This window comes from Atractosteus spatula, chromosome 4 (genome assembly GCF_055471065.1).
Source record: "Atractosteus spatula isolate fAtrSpa1 chromosome 4, fAtrSpa1.hap1, whole genome shotgun sequence".
In the NCBI taxonomy this organism is placed as follows: Eukaryota; Metazoa; Chordata; class Actinopteri; order Semionotiformes; family Lepisosteidae; genus Atractosteus; species Atractosteus spatula.
Window position 1 is genome coordinate 15,827,388 of NC_142709.1, and position 21,037 is coordinate 15,848,424.

Here is a 21,037-nt window from a genome sequence, read left to right on the forward strand (position 1 = left end):
GGAGAGTAACCCCAGGACCACAAGTAATAAAGCGAATCACTCTCTGTAGAGAAATGTGCTGATAAAATTACAAAATAAATCAAAAACTGGTATATTGCTGCACATAATCTCACACAAATTACATATAGACTACTAGACGCAAAACACTGCGGAATCCTTCGGTATGGGAAACAATTCTTGATGCGATTAAACACTCACTGGCGGTGAGAAGGAAAGGTACAGTACTGAAAAATAGTACAGCAATGTTACGGCACAAAAGATGATGGTTAAAAAGTTTATACCATATTGTAGCAATACCTAGCAGGCGAATTTGCTCTCGGATGATTGATCTGGTTAAATAAAAGCTTATTATTAGAAATGTAACAGACACAACTTCACTCACGAGACTTCTTTCCCCCTCCAGGGACTTTTTTAAAAAATTTTTATTAAACGTATAGAATTTACAAATACAAATACAAATACAAGAGGATCAGAATCATGTACAAGAGAAAAAAAACGCAACAGAAAAAAGCATTTAACTACCAGAGGTAATTAAGTAATTATGTGATCAAATTGTATTTTTTACATATATCATGTTTTCCTTGATTTAATATTTCTCAATTATTTATATAATTTAGTTTTTCAACATGCATGCGTTTCCTGTAAAAAATTAAACTCAGCACTCAGTTTTTTACAAAACATTTTTACAACATTTCGAGTACCTCTGGCATTTATGAAAAAGACATACACAATAGCAAATAACTAACTAAATAACTAAGATTGTCTAAATTATTGAGTTTTTCCAAAGAACCAGAACTGTAACAGTCCTTAATACATAACTACACAATTCCAAACTAACACTAAATAAACACTAGTATATACTGCTATAACAAATAAAACCAAACATAATCATTAACTGAGCAGTCACTGGGAGCGAAATCTCCTTCCCGTCCACAAAGGGACTTTTTTAAACCTTGTTTAGGTTGTCGAGTGACGTCAGGGGTCCAGCCCAGTTGAGGCCGTGGATGTTGTAAACAGGGGGACGTACTTTTGGGCAATGGAACCGCTAGCAGATTAGTAAACGAACGGTAAAAAATACGGATTCAAAGATGTTTCTCCGGGATTTTTTTGTTTACTCCCTCTACCTTGGAATGAAACGAGGAATCCGTCTATTTTTGTTCAAGCATAAAAAAACTGCAGAGGTTGAAACGGTGAGTGGTTCTAAGCGTAAGAGCGATGCTGCTGCTGTGCGTGGTGGTTAATTTCGTTGGCTCTGCGAGTTGTTAAATAGTATCATTAAGAGTATCTGCTGGAGAGCCTCGGCCGGTTTTTTAATTTTCTTTAATAAATTCACAACACGAGAACACTGCACACGCATTTTGCGTTATTAATCTAGATTGTGCCGCGTTTTAAATGGGATTTTTTGGGGGATTGGGGTGGGGGTTCCCCAGTGTACATTTAATAATCTAGTAGTTCAGGTGGGTAGCTGCGTCAGCATGCGTAGGCTGCAAAGGAACAAGTAATAGGTTTATTCCATGCTGAAAAAAGGGAGAAATAAAACAACGTTTCGGCCGTGAAGCCTTCTAGCTCACACCTGAAGAAGGCTTGTTTTATGTTTATGAAAATAAAGCCATAGCACAAATTGGCCTTATTTTCATAAGCAAGCCAACCAAATCATGAGTACCTGGTGGTATCTTACCTGAAAAACACACTCTTCCTCTGCTGAGCTGGGTGTCTCCTCCCGCCACAAGAGTGATCAGAGGACAGTGAAAACTACTGTTTGTTCAGTTTTGCATTAATAATCCATCCCTCCAACAAAAGAGACTTTGTTCTGGAAGTCTTATAAATGAGGCTTGTCGCTTCACCCTTGTATTCTGCTGTTGTCTGATGTCTTAATTTCTGGTATTTATAGTTCTATACTTCACTGTCCTCATGTTTCCAGAACAAGGATGAGCCTTTGTGAGACTGGATGGATGGAGTCTCCCCCTAACGTTCTTAAAGAACCCATTGTTATCTATATGAAGTTCATTTCGGTGTTCCTTAAAAAATAAAATTTAAGGCTGGTATGACATAGTTATAAATTAGATTAAATCAATTCTTTGCCACAGTGGTCGTCAGTTTAAATTTTGAAGATTCAAGCAAGTTGCTTTGCTTTAGACTATAATAATATCTACAGTCTTTCCATTAGCTGATTGAGAAATCTCTTTCATCAAGGAGAGATGCTGCTTCCTCTCTAAAGAATCCAATGCTGATCAAAAACAAAATTCAAAAATGTGTGTACAGCTGAGCTAGATGCACTGAATGGCTTCATCTTGCTTGTGACTGTTCTCACGGTCTTAAAACCAACATAAAACAACAACGCAATTAAAAAAGGTTTGGAATTTTACCATGTTCTTCATATTTAGATTCATTGATGGGTTAGTAAGGAATCTGGGTCTTTGTTGGCTTAGCTCCATTTTTTTTCATATTCACAATTTGCCAGGTAGGCCTCTGGCGAGTTTAAAGATTTTTGTACGTTCCTGTCTTTTTCACTGTCTAGGTATTCAGGTATTACTTAATGTGTGGAGTAACCAAAAACAACAATGTACAGAGTACGTTACAAAATGATAAATAATGACAGCCAGACCCAACCATCATGCAGTGCAGAGAGCAGTGGTGTTTTGTGTTCTGAGGAATTATGCAGTTACTGGAGCTGTTAATGATGTGCTCTGCTGTAGAGTAGAAGGTATTGTTAAGCCTAGTGATTCGTGCTTTAGTGTTGCGGTACCACTTGCACACAGTGGAGTATAGAACAGTTTGTGGCCGGGATGGTTGAGATCCTGCATAATGGTTTGGGCTTGATCATGACCGCGAATGGTGTGGATCTTGTTGATTTATGGTAAGTCTATGAATTGGCTTCATTACTCTGCTCTCCTACCCACTGAGAGCTGATGTGTAGTGAGCGTTCTGGCGCACTATGGCTGCCGTCGCATCATCCAGGTGGGGCTGCACATTGGTGGTGGTGGAGGGGAGTCTCCATTACCTGTAAAGCGCTTTGAGTGGAGTGTCCAGAAAAGCGCTATATAAATGTAAACAATTATTATTATTAAGTCACGTTCTATAATCCTCGGTGCTTTTGCTACAACCCTTTGTTGTAGAACGTCTTTGACTTATAAGAAGTATTACCATACTATACAGTGATGCAACTAGTCTGTGGTGCTGCGGTAGAAGTTCACGAGTTAACTGCTTCCCCATACCGCTTTTCTAGAGGCACCACAGAAAATAGAGACGCCGTTGTGCCTTTTTCAGACTGGCTTCCTTGAGACTAATCCAGATTGTCGTAGAACTGCAGTCTAAAGCAGTGGTTCTCAAACTTTTTGGACCAAGTACCACCCTTAATCCAACCAAAGCATCCAAGTACCACCTACAAGTCATCATCTCATAGGAACCCCAGAAATTCTCAGTGACCAACATGAGCGCGCGTGCACACACTCACACATACATATAATAAATATTATAATAATAAACTTTATTTGATATAGCGCCTTTAAAGGTGGCTTCTCAAAGTGTTTTACAGAAAAACAACATTAACAACAACTAATAAAAAAGCACCATTTCAGTGAGAGGGGTGAGCCTGTTTAGTTGAGCAAAGCAGATGTGAATTAATTTTTCGAGCCTTGATACAATTCACAACAGAGTCTAACAGATATTAAATCGTCAGGCATTTTCTTGACGGCAAAGGTCTCGCGGTGGATGTTGTAATGCGTACATTAATTTCTGGAGCAACCTCTCTAATTCGTGCAACTACACCGTTATGTCGGCTTGTCATTGCTCTAGCGCCGTCTGTACAAACTCAGACGCATTTTATCCAGTCGAGGCCATTCTCTCGATTAAATTCATTCAGAAGCTGAAATATGTGCTCTCCTGTAGTTCCTGTTGGTAGCAGCTTACAGAACAGAAAGTCCTCACGGGACATACCCTCAAACTCGTATCTAACGTAAACGAGCAAATTGGCCAAATCGACTACAGATTCATCTAATTGCAGTTAAAAACATCTGCTCATTTTAACGCGCTCTGTCAGCGTACTTTTGATATAATCCTTCATTTCAATAATTCTATGAATGACTGTGTCTTTCAGGGGGAGGGGGGCAGCAGGTCGAGCTGTTTAGCAGCTTTTTCTCTACACATAATACAGTATGTGTCAGCTCTTTTGCCAACGGTAAATAAGGTTCTTCAAAAATAGTGTAGCTTACTTGCTTTAGCAATCCGCAAGCTTGCATTTTTCCGCGTTTCTGTTTTTATTTCCGTATTTATTTAAAGTTTTTATTTCATGCGCATGGGAGCGAAACACAGAGACGCTCAGTGTATTTTTCTCAAATTAGAACAGTTCTTAAATATTTTTCTGTTATCACGCTTTCGTGTGCTCACAAGATAACCTGCGTTCGTAGCACGTATTTCTATGCATTCCTGTGTTCTCCCTATTTGCTGGAGATACAGTAGCTTTTTTAAATACAATTGGTCACTTGCATCCGTAGCACGCATTCCTATAGAGTGGTATAGAATTACAGAGTATCTCTTGTGTCCACTGAAGTATTAGCGCGTACTGTATCGTAGTACGTAGGCTGCGTATTCGACACGTTTAAAATACAAAATATGAAAACCCATCCCGATTTTTCAGCGCACACGACACAGTTCCAGGGTCATTTGGCGTACCACCTGGCGGCACTCCACGTACCACTGCCGGTACGCGTACCACAGTTTGAGAACCACTGGTCTAAAGAATTTGAAGCAGCTGACAGTTTCCATTGTTGTGCTTTCAATACTGATTGGCATGTGACTCCCTCAGGGTCTCCTGAAGTCTACAATGAGTTCTTGTTTTGTTGACATTCAGGGGCTAGCTTGTTGTCAGATGTTCTACCACGCTCCTATATCTCATCACTGTTGCTGATCAGCCCAATAACCGTGGCGTCAACAGCAAACTTAATAATGTGGTTCCTGCTATAAGTGACTGTACAGTTGTAGGTGAACAAACAGCACAGCCTAGGGCTGAGACAGCTTTGGGAAGCTCCAGTATTTAGGGTTACTGTAGAGGAGATATTGCCAATTTTCACCACCTGTGGTCTGTCTGCCCATCAGGAAATCCAGTAGTCCTGTAATATATAAATAGCATCCTAACATTGGTGCCCCTGCCTGTCTAAATGTTTGAGGACAGCATGTAGATGTATTTGAGCAGTATGCTAACTGAAGAGGGTTGAAGGAGTCTGAGATAGTGGAGTTTATACTGTATATGGCAATATATGAGAGCCACTAAGCGGTAATCATTCAAACATATTATTTTGATCTTCTTGGGCAGTGGCACAATTGTGGATTTTTGGAAGCATTCTGATATGACTGACAGATACAGAGATTAAAAATACCTGTAAACACAGGAAATAACTGACCTGCGCAGGTTTTAAAGACATGAGAGAAAACACTGTCTGGGCCAGCTGATTTTATGGTTTGTTGGGAGCCTTGATGTCGGACTTGGTGTTCTGTATACCTTCTACACCCACTTTGAGGCTCAGGTCATCTGTTAGATATTTCCAGTGGAGGAAATTTTGTTAACATTGCCTTTATAGTTCATGATAGTCTGCAACCTTTGCCACATGCAGCTTGAGTTGGTGCCCCCAAACTGTTTTTCTTATCTGTCCTTGTAATCCCGTTTTGCTAGCTTGATGGCTCTCTCCAGGTCATACCTTGAATTTTGTACAGTTCTGTGTCTCCTGATTGAAAGTTGATTGTGAATGTCTTTGTTCATCCATGATTTTGGGATATATCTGGATCTTCCTGGTAGGACTACATCTGTCCACACAGTAATTGATGTAGGATGTGACCACCTCTGTATACTTAAGGTCAGTGGAGGAATCTTGGAGTACACACCAATCAGTCATTTCAAAGCAGTCTGTGAGTTCCTGCTTGTTATCATCTTTACCTCAGGTGGTGCACTCTTTAGCTTCTGTTTGTAAACAGGAAGAAAAAGCACGGTGACGTGGTCAGACTTTCCAAAGCGTGGATGTGAGATGGAGTGGTATTCTCCTCTAAAGGTAGCGTAGCAGTGATCTGGTGTGTTATTGCAGCTTGTGGGAACAGAGATGTGCTGAAAGAACTTTAATTGTACTTTTTAAAGATTACAGTGCCTTGCCAAGATAGAGACAGCTTCTGTATGCATGTTTTCATATTTTCTGCTGATGCTGTACAGCTCACTTCAGCATTGGCAATCATACGAATATAATCAGCAGTCAGGGTGACATTTGATAGTGAGGTGTTCCGGATTAGAAGATTTGAGAATCTCTATATCAGTGCACCAAACCTATTAATCATAAAGCACCTCCTTTTTCCTCGCTGGTAATATCAGGTGTGTGATCCATTCTGTAAAGCGTGAATCCAGTGGCTTGTACAGCAGCACTGGTGATTTTGCTTCGGACAAGTTTCATTGAAACAGAAGACGCAGCAGTCTCTCGCGTCACAGGGTCACCTTGACCCAGAGCCTAACCCTGCATGCACTAGGCACAAGGCAGGAGCCACGCCCTGGACAGGACACCAGTCCATCACGGAGCACATGCACAAATCTTGCAGATGATGCCTGTCCATCATAGGGCACAAGGCAGGATGCACCCTTGCACAGAACATCAGTCCATCACAAGCTACAAGGTAGAATACTCAATGGACAGGACGTCAGTCCATTACAGGGCAGATGCATGCATCCTCTCAAACATGCATACGATTTGCAGAGCAATAAGGAAACCCAGTTAATGTGGACAGCATGTGTTTGTACTTTGGGGAGAAACAGAGAAGTACACAGAGACAACGCAAATAGTCTGGGGAAAAACATGCAAATTCCCCACACAAGACCTACAGTTCAGAATCAAAAGCTGGGACCAAGAGTTGTGAGGCAGCAGGTCTGATGACCACAAGTTAGATTTCAGAAGTTTCTGCTTTAGATAACTACTTTTGAATTCTAGTAAAGAGAAGTTCTTTTGTTGAACAACCTAGTTTCAAAATTCTTATTCCAAAAAAGAATGTAAAACAAGGCAAATTACTTTTTTTTAGACTAGGAAACTGCTGACCACTCCAGGAGTGTGGTTATACTAAGCTACACAAAGTTAACTTATTATCGTTCCATGCTTTCATATTTTAAAAGAGTCTGGCTGACAGTATTGTTGGTTATAGAGTGTTCATGGTGTGTTTAAGGAACGCAAAGTATTATACGCTTCTAATGAATAATTTAAACTAAATTATATTTAACAAATGTTAAATGTTATTTAAAGTATCACAAGTCCTGTATGCACAGTAGCAGTCTTTCAGTGAGGTCCTGGTTCTTTGCCCTTCAGTTCATTGATCGGTTTTATAACGGAAGATTACACATACATGTGGCAGTTAGTAAATAATGGATCTAGTTATCTCATCCAGCCATTTCTTGAAAGAAGTTAGGGTTCAGTTTTATCAGCATGATTGGAGTTCCTATTCCCTATTCCCATAATAGCAATAAGGATGGGGTGTGAATCAATAATAATAATTTAATAATAATTGCTTACACTTACTGTATAGACTACTAGACGCAAAACACTGCGGAATCCTTCGGTATGGGAAACAATTCTTGATGCGATTAAACACTCACTGGCGGTGAGAAGGAAAGGTACAGTACTGAAAAATAGTACAGCAATGTTACGGCACAAAAGATGATGGTTAAAAAGTTTATACCATATTGTAGCAATACCTAGCAGGCGAATTTGCTCTCGGATGATTGATCTGGTTAAATAAAAGCTTATTATTAGAAATGTAACAGACACAACTTCACTCACGAGACTTCTTTCCCCCTCCAGGGACTTTTTTTTAATTTTTATTAAACGTATAGAATTTACAAATACAAATACAACAAGAGGATCAGAATCATGTACAAGAGAAAAAAAAACGCAACAGAAAAAAGCATTTAACTACCAGAGGTAATTAAGTAATTATGTGATCAAATTGTGTTTTTTACATATATCATGTTTTCAACCTGGGGCCACAGCTGGTTCCTGGTGCTCCTGTCCGCGGCGGACAGGTCCTCTGCAAACCTCAGTTTGTTTTCATTCAAATACTCATTCCCCCTCGCCACTCGCCACAGCATGTCCCTCGCCATCCTCGCGGTGAACTGTATTATAATCGATCTGGGACGCACTTGCCCAGACATGTTCGCTCTCCCGAGCCTGTGAACAGAGTCAATAGCTGATATCACGTCCTCCTGGTCCGGCAGGGTCCTTTTACAGATACCCTTCACTGTTGCAACAATGTCCTAATTGCGTTCCTCCTTAACTCCAAGTAATTTTAAATTCCATCGTCGACGGTATCTTTCTGCATCGTTCACTTTCAATTCAATTTCTTAATTTCATTCTCTCTGACCTGATATTGTTTTAAACTAGAAGGACTGTAGAGCACAACCTCTGATTATAACATACATTTTCTTTATTATTACCACACTTTCTCACTGATATGCAATATCCTATGATTACCACTGATGCATTAGCAGCATTATGCATCTTGTTAAACATCAAGACAGCCCCAATGACTATATGCGACTGCTGTTTGTTGATTTCAGCTCTGCTTTTAATACACTGCAGCCACATCTTTTTATTAACAAGCTGAAGTAGATGTGTGTTAATCCTAATATCATTTCTAACAAACTGTACACTGTATGTCATAGTCAATACTCTCTCTGAGTTACGATTTCTTAGTGCGGGTGCCCCTCAGGGCTGTGTGAATTTACAAATTCTATTCACACTACATGCAAATGAATGTACTGTACAAGTAGTAGTCAAGACAACTATAATTTTTGCACCTACTTTTCAGCATTTACATGTTTCCGCTTGGTCAGCTTTTAAAATCACATGGCCTCAGCTATCTCCAGTATGTTCACAATTCGGCGGACAGAATTTTGACCAGGTCTAGTGAAAGTGATCACATTACTCCTATCCTGGAGTCCTTGCACTGGCTTCCTGTCACGTTTCGTGTTGACTTAAAAATCTTCGTGCTCATCTATAAGGCTCTCCATGGCTTGTCACCTCAGTACCTGTCTCTACTACTATTATCCTACTCCCCACCTCACAACCTTTGCTCTTCTAATTCTGGTCTCCTTTCTGTCCCCCAAGTCTGTCTACACTGTATGGTCTTCTCCTGTTATGCCCCAGAGCTCTGGAACTCTCTGCCCAAGGATATCAGAGAGTCACCTTCTCTAAACTCCTTCAAATCCAGACTCAAAACCTTCTTCTTTAGAAGAGCCTTTACTTAACTGGCTCCATTCTTTACTCCTCTGCTCAGTACCCCATTGTGTATTCTAGTTGTGAATGTTGTTTTTTTCATTGTTGTTGTTATCATTCTGTAATGATACTTTGAGAAGCCACCTTTAAAGGTGCTATATAAAATAAGTTAATTATTATTAAATATTCATTAGATAATATGATTCCTACTATATGGACACTAGAGTATTTTAAATAAAATATTAAGTGGAAGTGGTCTACAGTTTCTGTGGTCATTTCTTTCTAAATGCAATGAAACACAGGGTGAGCATGTCAGCTTGTGGCTCAAAGTGTTGGGTTGATTTAAAATTTAATTTCACAAACACCTCATTGAAAAGATGGAAACATATGAAGCACACTGTTTCTTTATTATTTAACCTGTAACTCCGAACCCGTTAGCTCCTACTTTCACCATGGCCTGTTACCCTGAGCAACTCTTATTCCCGTTTAGCCCTCCACCAATCAACATGCAGTTTCACAGCTGATGCATACAAATATTTACAATAAGTACAGGAAGGGAGTGGGTGTTATGCTAGAGAACTTGAAAGCATTTTATTTTGTGGAAACAAAAAGTGTTTGTTCGAGTGTCACATCGTCGTCCTGGGTTGTTAATTTCTACACTATACGTGTACAAGAAACAAGACACTTATCAGTACAGGAGATCAGTACTGGAAGACGGATGGATGAATTAATTCAATATTTGCTGAGTATCACTGTGACAGAGGGCTCCCTGTCACCGGCCACGGGCAGTGCTTTACATAGTACAGGCGTTGAAACAACACGATAATCATTCTGTTAACCTGAACTACCGCTATAACCTATAACCTGCCTAACACTAACAGCTGACTAGTCGCCAGGGTGCACACACGGCAAAAATCCCCTTTCTGTTGCCTCTCTGGTCTGTGGCTGTTTATCGTGACTGCAACCATGTATCGGTGTTTTTCCAGCCATTGGCTCACATTTAATAATACTATACATTAAATGTTTTTTTTTATCTTAGTCTCTATCTACAGCAGAGTAAGCAGCACTTTCATTGAAGAGGAACAAGTAATAGGTTTACCCCTACGCTAAAAAAACAGAAGCGAGAAAACGCTTCGGCTGTGAAGCCTTCTTCAGCCAATAGGAAACCACTTCGTATGTTTACAGTGTTACTCGCTTCACGCAGCTGTGCGGCCGTCATGTTGTATTGCGTAGGTATCTTGTGAGTGCCTAATCGAATTGCTGTAAGATTAGAAAGCGAATTGTGTAAAATAAGAAGGATTCAAAGATGTTTTTCCGGGAATTTTTGTTTAGTCATTCCACTTTGAAATGAAACGAAGAATAAGCTTCCTTCTGTTCTGGCGTCCAAAGACTGCAGAGAGAGAAGGGGTGAGTGCTCGAGAGCGTGCTGACTGGCTCTGCGAGTTGTTATAATATAAAACGGGCGTCACTAGGAGTAAATGCTGGAGAGCCTCGTCCTGTTTTTAATGAACATGAATAATTTTCCAGCATGAGAATTCAAAATGTATATGCAATGCGTATTTTTCACTGTTAACCTAGATTAGACAACGTAGGCAACGACTGTGACCCGTTTTAAATGGGATTTTTTGGGGGGGATTTCTTCCATGCACATTTAATCCAAATATTTAATCCAAATCCAAATATGTAGGTACATCACTTGTTTGAAAGAACGCATCGTGTCCTCCCAGAATGTTTCTAGTGTTTATGATAGGGTTTTTCACTTCAAATGTGATTGACAAATTCCCTTCAGCAGCTCTTTCTTTTGCAGCTGTGGATTATGACCAAACGAAAGCATGAAAGCACATGAACAGTACAAAAGACTGCTCATCATTTACACGTAATCGGCATTAAAAGGCATTGTTTTCCTTCCTTTTCAAAGTTCAAGTTGATTACAACATAGCTGAGGTCGATAAATAATCAAATGTAATAAATAAGTGAAAATAATTATGATTTATAGAACTTTTTTAAATAAAAAATTTCCTTCTGCCCAGCCTTACTGATCTCTTCTCCCTTGTTATTGTGTACACTTTTTATTTCTTGATTTCATATTTATTTCTGCAATTCATTTCTACAAAGGTTTCAATATGGTAATTTGTAAATGATGATTTGCTAAAATTTGGGAGTAAAGGAGATCCTGTTTATTATTATTTATTGTTATTAATGATCATTTTTATTACTTTCAATTTTAAAATACCTTATTTTTGTTAAATGTGTAACCTGTGTTAATGTTATAATTTATTATGTGTTAAAAGCTGGTTAATAAAAGTTTTCTAGTTATATAATTAATTTCTAAGTTCTAACTAGTAAAATAAGGTTGGTGTGGGAGCTGATAATAGTAGTGTATGTGCACTCTTGTAGTTTTTGTATTATTATTGTTGTTGATTGATGTAACAATAAGGTAACTAGGGATTTTCTACTACAAAGAGTAGTTTTAAAATAAAGTTCAAGTAGGGAGCTGTGTCAGCATGTGGAGGCTGCAAAGGAACAAGTAAAGGTTTATTCCATCCTGGAAAGAGAAGAGAAGAAAAGAGACAATTTGTTGGCTGTGAAGCCCTCTTTGGGTGTGTGTTTTTTTCTTCTCTTCTCTGGCTGGAATGCAGGATGGGATAACATTTTCTCTTCTTTGGAGAACCAGCAAATCCACTTTAAATCTGCACAGTTTATCAGCACTTCTATTACACTCTCAGAGTTCATGCAGTACATGGCTAGAGAAACTTGCACCCAGTAGATGGGCAAGACTAACTGAAGCTTAAAAAATATTTAATGAGGTTTGGTAGACACTGAGATGCCCTTAAATTGTTTATTTATTCACAGAAAGATTTCTTAGGGCTTATGTTTTTATTAGTTACTATTTTTATAAAGCTTATATTTTGTTCAAAGCTGTGAGTTCGGGTACAGGTGAAAAAGTGCTTTTATTACAGTGCACAGAGCATACAAACATAAAATAAAAAAAGACATAAAAAGTCTAACTCCAGAGCAGTGACTAAACTCTTTTAGGGCCCAACCAATGAATGATCCAGGCAGCTATTCTGCTTACTGATATAAATATTGTTTACTCTCACTCCCTATAGCAGTCAGTTGGTCTTTCCAAGTCGATGTTATGCATTATACAGCATCTGTTCACACCTGGAGCACCTGGAGCCTGTCCTTCCTGATTTTTAAAAGTCACCTGGCTTGTTGTGTTTGTCTGACTGATAAGGTTGGCAGCAGGTTGTAGTTCAACACACACAGACTGTTCAAGATAAGGACCTCCATTTGCCCCTTTCATTGCCCTTCTATATGTGCTTAATTCTAAACTGAGTGGGATGAAATTGCTTCATAAGTGAAAAAAGAAATCCTCTCTGTGTGAATTGAAGCTTGTAAGTTCAGTTTTAATGTGTTTGGCTTGTTTTATGTTTATGAAAATAAAGCCATAGCACAAATTGGCCTTATTTTCATAAACAAGCCAACCAAATCATGAGTACCTGGTGGTATCTTACCTGAAAAACATACTCTTCCTCTGCTGAGCTGGGTGTCTCCTCCCACCACAAGAGTGATCAGAGGACAGTGAAGACTACTGTTTGTTCAGTTTTGCATTAATAATCCATCACTCCAACAAAAGAGACTTTGTTCTGGAAGTCTTATAAATGAGGCTTGTCGCTTCACCCTTGACATATGGGTGACATAGTTATAAATTAGATTAAATCGATTCTTTGCCACAGTGGTCCTCAGTTTAAATTTTGAGGATTCAAGCAAGTTGCTTTGCTTTAGACTATAATAATATCTGCAGTCTTTCCATTAGCTGATTGAGAAATCTCTTTCATCAAGGAGAGATGCTTCTTCCTCTCTAAAGCATCCAACACTGATCAAAAACAAAATTCCAAAATGTGTGTACAGCTGAGCTAGATGCACTGAATGGCTTCATCTTGCTTGTGACTGTTCTTATGGCCTTAAAACCAACATAAAACAACAACGCAATTAAAAAAGGTTTGGAATTTTACCATGTTCTTCATATTTAGATTCGTTGATGGGTTAGTAAGGAATCTGGATTTTTGGAAGCATTCTGATATGACTGACAGATACAGAGATTAAAAATACCTGTAAATACAGGAAATAACTGACCTGCGCAGGTTTTAAAGACATGAGAGAAAACACTGTCTGGGCCAGCTGATTTTATGGTTTGTTGGGAGCCTTGATGTCGGACTTGGTGTTCTGTATACCTTCTACACCCACTTTGAGGCTCAGGTCATCTGTTAGATATTTCCAGTGGAGGAAATTTTGTTAACATTGCCTTTATAGTTCATGATAGTCTGCAACCTTTGCAACATGCAGCTTGAGTTGGTGCCCCCAAACTGTTTTTCTTATCTGTCCTTGTAATCCTGTTTTGCTAGCTTGATGGCTCTCTCCAGGTCATACCTTGAATTTTGTACAGTTCTGTGTCTCCTGATTGAAAGTTGATTGTGAATGTCTTTGTTCATCCATGATTTTGGGATATATCTGGATCTTCCTGGTAGGACTACATCTGTCCACACAGTAATTGATGTAGGATGTGACCACCTCTGTATACTTAAGGTCAGTGGAGGAATCTTGGAGTACACACCAATCAGTCATTTCAAAGCAGTCTGTGAGTTCCTGCTTGTTATCATCTTTACCTCAGGTGGTGCACTCTTTAGCTTCTGTTTGTAAACAGGAAGAAGGAGCACGGTGACGTGGTCAGACTTTCCAAAGCGTGGATGTGAGATGGAGTGGTATTCTCCTCTAAAGGTAGCGTAGCAGTGATCTGGTGTGTTATTGCAGCTTGTGGGAACAGAGATTTGCTGAAAGAACTTTAATTGTACTTTTTAAAGATTACAGTGCCTTGCCAAGATAGAGACAGCTTCTGTGTGCATGTTTTCATATTTTCTGCTGATGCTGTACAGCTCACTTCAGCATTGGCAATCATACGAATATAATCAGCAGTCAGGGTGACATTTGATAGTGAGGTGTTCCAGATTAGAAGATTTGAGAATCTCTATATCAGTGCACCAAACCTATTAATCATAAAGCACCTCCTTTTTCCTCGCTGGTAATATCAGGTGTGTGATCCATTCTGTAAAGCGTGAATCCAGTGGCTTGTACAGCAGCACTGGTAATTTTGCTTCGGACAAGTTTCAGTGAAACAGAAGACGCAGCAGTCTCTCACGTCACAGGGTCACCTTGACCCAGAGCCTAACCCTGCATGCACTAGGCACAAGGCAGGAGCCACGCCCTGGACAGGACACCAGTCCATCATGGAGCACATGCACAAATCTTGCTTGCACCCTTGCACAGAACATCAGTCCATCACAAGCTACAAGGCAGAATACTCAATGGACAGGACGTCAGTCCATTACAGGGCAGATGTATGCATCCTCTCAAACATGCATACGATTTGCAGAGCAATTAGGAAACCCAGTTAATGTGGACAGCATGTGTTTGTACTTTGGGGAAAAACAGAGAAGTACACAGAGAACGCAAATAGTCTGGGGAAAAACATGCAAATTCCCCACACAAGACCCACAGCTCAGAATCAAAAGCTGGGACCAAGAGTTGTGAGGCAGCAGGTCTGATGACCACAAGTTAGATTTCAGAAGTTTCTGCTTTAGATAACTACTTTTGAATTCTAGTAAAGAGAAGTTCTTTTGTTGAACAAACTAGTTTCAAAATTCTTATTCCAAAAAAGAATGTAAAACAAGGCAAATTACTTTTTTTTAGACTAGGAAACTGCTGACCACTCCAGGAGTGTGGTTATACTAAGCTACACAAAGTTAACTTATTATCTTTCCATGCTTTCATATTTTAAAAGAGTCTGGCTGACAGTATTGTTGGTTATAGACTGTTCATGGTGTGTTTAAGGAACGCAAAGTATTATACGCTTCTAATGAATAATTTAAACTAAATTATATTTAACAAATGTTAAATGTTATTTAAAGTATCACAAGTCCTGTATGCACAGTAGCAGTCTTTCAGTGAGGTCCTGGTTCTTTGCCCTTCAGTTCATTGATCGGTTTTATAACGGAAGATTACACATACATGTGGCAGTTAGTAAATAATGGATCTAGTTATCTCATCCAGCCATTTCTTGAAAGAAGTTAGGGTTCAGTTTTATCAGCATGATTGGAGTTCCTATTCCCTATTCCCATAATAGCAATAAGGATGGGGTGTGAATCAATAATAATAATAATAATATAATAATAATAATAATTGCTTACACTTATATAGCGCTTTTCTGGACACTCCACTCAAAGCGCTTTACAGGTAATGGGGACTCTCCTCCACCACCACCAATGTGCAGCCCCCCCTGGATGATGCAACGGCAGCCATAGTGCGCCAGAACGCTCACCACACATCAGCTCTCAGTGGGGAGGAGAGCAGAGTAATGAAGCCAATTCATAGATGGGGATTATTAGGAAGCCATGATTAGTAAGGGCCAATGGGAAATTTGGCCAGGACGCCAGGGTTACACCCCTACTCTTTTCGAGAAACACCCTGGGATTTTTAATGACCACAGAGAGTCAGGACCTCAGTTTTATGTCTCATCAGAAGGACGGCTCCTGTTTACAGTATAGTGTCCCCATCACTATACTGGGGCATGAGGACCCACATGGACCGCAGGGTGAGCGCCCCCTGCTGGCCCCACTAACAGCTCTTCTAGCAGCAACCTTAGTTTTTCCCGGGAGGTCTCCCATCCAGGTATTGACCAGGCTCACACCTGCTTAGCTTCAGTGTTGTTCAGCCAGTTGTGAGTTGCAGGGTGATATGGCTGCTGGAATCATACTCAGGTCTTCAGCTTGGCAGGTGAGAATTCTACCACTGAACCACCAGTACAGCTGTGTTTTCCATCTCTGCTTAAATGTTCCACCATGCATGGTATTTACTTGACAAATATTATGTGGCAAAGTGGAATGAACAATCCAGACACCACCCAGACAAGGAGGATCTGCAAAGCTGTGCAATAAGATCATTATATACAAGGATGAAAGGAAATAACCACAAGCAAAGACTGTAGAGCATGAGAAAAAGTCTTGTGTGTAACACCAAAATTATTACTTGAGCAATGTTTTCTCATTTTTCTCATGTTTTCGAAATCATCACAGGCAACAGCTCTCTACTTGCCAGGCATTCTAAATTTAATTTTGCTCCATGAACTAAGACCTACATTTTCTTCTCTGATTTTAAATTGCTTGGATTGAAAAAGGGGGATCTGTGACCTGATTTCAAAATACATTGTTAAAAAGTAGCTCCAAACCTGTAAAGCATCTTCTCCTGAAAATCTGAATTTGAGCTATGGATTTTGTTCTTGCGTGAAATAAGGCATTTTTTTTTATTTCAAGCTTTGACAAGTCTTTTGCTGCATAAAACAAGGTGGCTACACTAATAAGTTTGAGTAACTGCTAACTGTAGTTCCTTATCATACTGTATGTTTTGTAACATTGCTTTACGTCTGCAGAATTTATGCTTTGCTTCTGCAGAATTTCATGACACTGTCATCTGCTTGAAAGCTATGAAACTTAGCATTTTTTACTTTTTCTTCCGGATTTCAGAACCACTCCTTGTGGGGAATTGCGGGGAAATGTGGGGAATAAGTTGTGATGTCCTCAAATCAGACAGGAGGACCCATTTTGAAACAGCTTAAAAAGCCTAAACTGCTCTTAAAATCTCTTCCCAGGTCATGGTTTATGTAATATTGCTTACTATTCCTTAAAAGCATTGTAGTTTTTCCTATACTGTGTGTGTCCACCTGAAGAAGGCTCCTCAGCCGAAACATTTGTATTTCTTTTCTTCTCTTTTCAGCATGTAATAAGCCTTTACTTGTTCCTTTGCAGCCTAAGCGTGCTAATGCAGTTACCTACTGTACTTGAACTATCTTTTTTATTAGCTTTGTTCCATCAAAGTCCTGTCAAAAAACATAGTTTTTTTTAAAAAATTGGCATTTTTTTGTCTGCAGGCATTTTCTGGAAAATGTTTGTTGTCCCAGTCTTGTTAAGCTATGGAGAGAGCCGCCTTTTGGATCTTGTTTCTACTACACATTCCCGTGGAAGGTAAGGAATTTTCATTACACAGAGGGGTGCTCTTTTCCCCTAACCATTTTGCAGAAGGGAGAAATTTAGAACATACAGTAATTATGTTGTCCTTTATTCAGACCGTGAAGCAGAAGAAAATGAATAATTGTTCATCAGGGCAATATTTCTTGTTCTTGGCCATCAATTTCCCTACGGGATTAATAAAGTATTATCTATCTATTTATCTATCTATGAATGCTGTGTTTCAGTAGAGTTTACCTGACACTGAGAGTATGACTTTCACATTGCTTGAAAAGTAATCATGAAAACGTTATCGTTTTTTGAAGTGCATATCAGTTGTCTAGATGGGAATCCGTCCTGTTTAAACTAATGTGTAGTAGGTCTTATTTAAGTCCATTTTAAAGTAGATTTATCTTGATAGGCAGAAGGAGTGACACTTTTATCCAAAAGAAAGTGTATGAAAGAATGATAGAGGCAATGTAAACTATGTTGCGAAAAGCATCTCATGTGATGTTATCTCTTTGGTGTATTGAGCTCATACAGTAAACCCTGGGAAATCCAGTCACACAGAAATAGAGAATATTAATGACTTTGAATTGCAAATTATTAAACACCCATTTTCTCTGTAAGAGAGCCAGGTGATAATTTAATTCTATATTCCAGTGGTTCTCAAACTTTTTGGACCAAGTACCACCCCTAATCCAACCAAAGCATCCAAGTACCACCTACAAGTCATCATCTCATAGGAACCCCAGAAATTCTCAATGACCAACATGAGCGCGCGTGCACACACTCACACATACATATAATAAATATTATAATAATAAACTTTATTTGATATAGCGCCTTTAAAGGTGGCTTCTCAAAGTGTTTTACAGAAAAAAAAACATTAACAACAACTAATAAAAAAGCACCATTTCAGTGAGAGGGGTGAGCCTGTTTAGTTGAGCAAAGCAGATGTGAATTAATTTTTCGAGCCTTGATACAATTCACAACAGAGTCTAACAGATATTAAATCGTCAGGCATTTTCTTGACGGCAAAGGTCTCGCGGTGGATGTTGTAATGCGTACATTAATTTCTGGAGCAACCTCTCTAATTCCTGCAACTACACCGTTATGTCGGCTTGTCATTGCTCTAGCGCCGTCTGTACAAACTCAGACGCATTTTATCCAGTCGAGGCCATTCTCTTCGATAAATTCATTCAGAAGCTGAAATATGTGCTCTCCTGTAGTTCCTGTTGGTAGCGGTTTACAGAACAGAAAGTCTTCATGGGACATGCCCTCAAACTCGTATCTAACGTAAACGAGCAAATTGGCCAAATCGACTACAGACTCATCTAATTGCAGTGAAAAACATCTGTTCATCTTAACGCGCTCTATCAGTGTACTTTTGATATAATCCTTCATATCAATAATTCTATGAATGACTGTGTCTTTCAGGGGGAGGGGGGCAGCAGGTCGAGCTGTTTAGCAGCTTTTTCTCTACACATAATACGTGTCAGCTCTTTTGCCAACGGTAAATAAGGTTCTTCAAAAATAGTGTAGCTTACTTGCTTTAGCAATCCGCAAGCTTGTATTTTTCCGCGTTTCCGTTTTTTATTTCCGTATTCATTTAAAGTTTTTATTTCATGCGCATGGGAGCGAAACACAGAGACGTTCGGTGTATTTTTCTCAAATGAGAACAGTTCTTAAATATTTTTCTGTTATCACGCTTTCCTGTGCTCACAAGATTACCTGCGTTCGTAGCACGTATTTCTATGCATTCCTGTGTTTACAACGTTGGCATTGTTCCAAAACCACGCACATTCGCCTTTCTCCGTATTTGCTGGAGATACAGTAGCTTTTTTTTAAATACAATTGGTCACTTGCATCCGTAGCACGCATTCCTATAGAGTGGTATAGAATTACAGAGTATCTCTTGTGTCCACAGAGAACCACTGCTATATTCAGTGAATATTTTAAGCTCTGTAATTTGCCGTGTAAAAAGCTGAGCTGCTGACATGAAAAGAACACATGCCGTATTACATTCGTGTAGACCAGGAATGTAATACATTCTATCTAATTAAGATGCGATAGAAAATATAGAATGGGCAAGGCTTCATTTTAAAGGACAATGTTCTTTCCTGTAAGATCTTGTGAAGTCATGTCACATAACTCATTTGTGGCCGGGATTTGATCCATCGCTTCATGCAGGTCAGGAAGTAAAATAATTCCTTGTGCCTTAAGGCCAGTCATGTGACCCAGCATGTATGCAGTGTCTTAAAGTTCCATAGGGTTACATCACTACAACAGGCCTACCCCCAGATGAGCCCTGTTAGAGCTCTATAGAGCAACAGTTACTTTGTGAGTTTTAAAGATCAGTGTGTTTGTGCTTCACAGTTTACAAGTTGAAAATCTGAACTTGCAGCCTTACAGCAGTCACAGCATGCACTTCTGCAAGCATTTAAACAGCTTACTTTTCAGTACTATATTGCACACGAAAAAATGTTCAGTATTAAAACATTTTAATATAAATATATTGTCACACTCATGTTGTGGTGTGTAGAGATACTGTGAATGTTTACTGTTCTTAGTACATCATTGAGTGTTCAGTTTCTGTTATGAATTATAATTATGTTATAATTAATAGTGTTTCAAGTGGTTGAAGCCCCATCAGGGCTTCCATTTCAGTATTTTCAGAGTTGTGTGAAAATTATTGAGAAGTCCAGATGTCTTTGGTTTTCTTACAAAGGAGGTCAAACAGATTTGCAAAGCATCTGCTTGTGTGTCCAGATAGGAGTTTCTAAACACTGGACACCAGTCCCCCATAGCAAATGTTTGACTGGTATTGCAATTGAATTCAGGGGCTGCCTGACCTAATTAATCATGGGAAGGGTTGTGTTTTCTGTGCTGCAAAAGGAACTTGTAATATAAGCTAAGTTACTAAAAAGTAATGTTGTGAGCATTTTTATAGTTCACACATTTATTTCCCTATAATGTTTAGTCATTTAGCAGTCAGAAGTCACAGTTATTTTTTTTAGAATAATAACAAAGATTTTACTGCAGTTTAGTGAACCTAACCTCCTACAGGACCAGTATTCCAAATGCATATTTTGATTTACCAGGTTCAAAAATAGACTGTTAACTAGAGCATTCAAAGAAAAAAAGGCAGAAATATTTCAAAAAGGAAAAAATAACATAAGCACTATAAAAAGGGGTTAAATGGAAGATTATTTGTCCTATTGTACCATTTTTCCACACCATTGATGACATGAAGACTGATCAGTACAGTTTCATCGCTTGTATGAATATTGAGGAGCTGCAGTGGCCTTGATGCATGTTGTTTGTCAGATTTCTGAATCTGCAATCCAAAGGGTTGTGGTGCTCCCTTTTTTTTAACCTAGGTGGCAAAATGTTGAATCTTCTTTCTCAAAAGCTACAGTTTGTATTCTATTTCTGTTTTTTTTATTCTGAGGGGCTTTTTTATCCAGTTCTTAATGTATTTTTGTTTTTTATATATATTGTGCCTTGAAATGCAGATTCTTCAATGAAATTTTGATTCCAGCTGGATATTGCTTTTTTTCAGTTTTCTTTTGCTGAGATTGTGGGGAAAAATACTTCAAGTTGAAACAACAGTTGGCAATGTGTAGTGTTTACTGCAAGATCATTTTTTTGTCATTTTTATAATCAGATCTGTTTTATTTGTAATAAGGAAATTGGGAAATTTAGTTCGGTTACTTAAGGCTGCATGGTGAAACTGTGACT

The 21,037-nt window shown here is 39.0% G+C and overlaps 1 protein-coding gene across 6 annotated transcripts in view; it reads left to right on the plus strand.

The window, feature by feature from the left end:
* The first annotated feature begins 985 nt into the window (after positions 1–985).
* The window catches only part of LOC148835919 (nectin-1-like), a 42,380-nt gene continuing 22,328 nt past the window's right edge, over positions 986–21,037 (plus strand). For 2 of the 6 annotated variants that reach the window (XM_088913005.1, XM_088913008.1), the window contains exons 1-2: positions 986–1,190; positions 17,218–17,311. In XM_088913005.1, the coding sequence (XP_088769131.1) occupies positions 17,260–17,311 (52 nt within the window). In that variant the 5' untranslated portion in view covers positions 986–1,190; positions 17,218–17,259. Of the gene's footprint in view, positions 1,191–10,414; positions 10,641–17,217; positions 17,312–21,037 lie in introns of those variants that run through there. The other 4 variants (XM_088913004.1, XM_088913007.1, XM_088913006.1 and 1 more) reach the window with 3 other exon arrangements.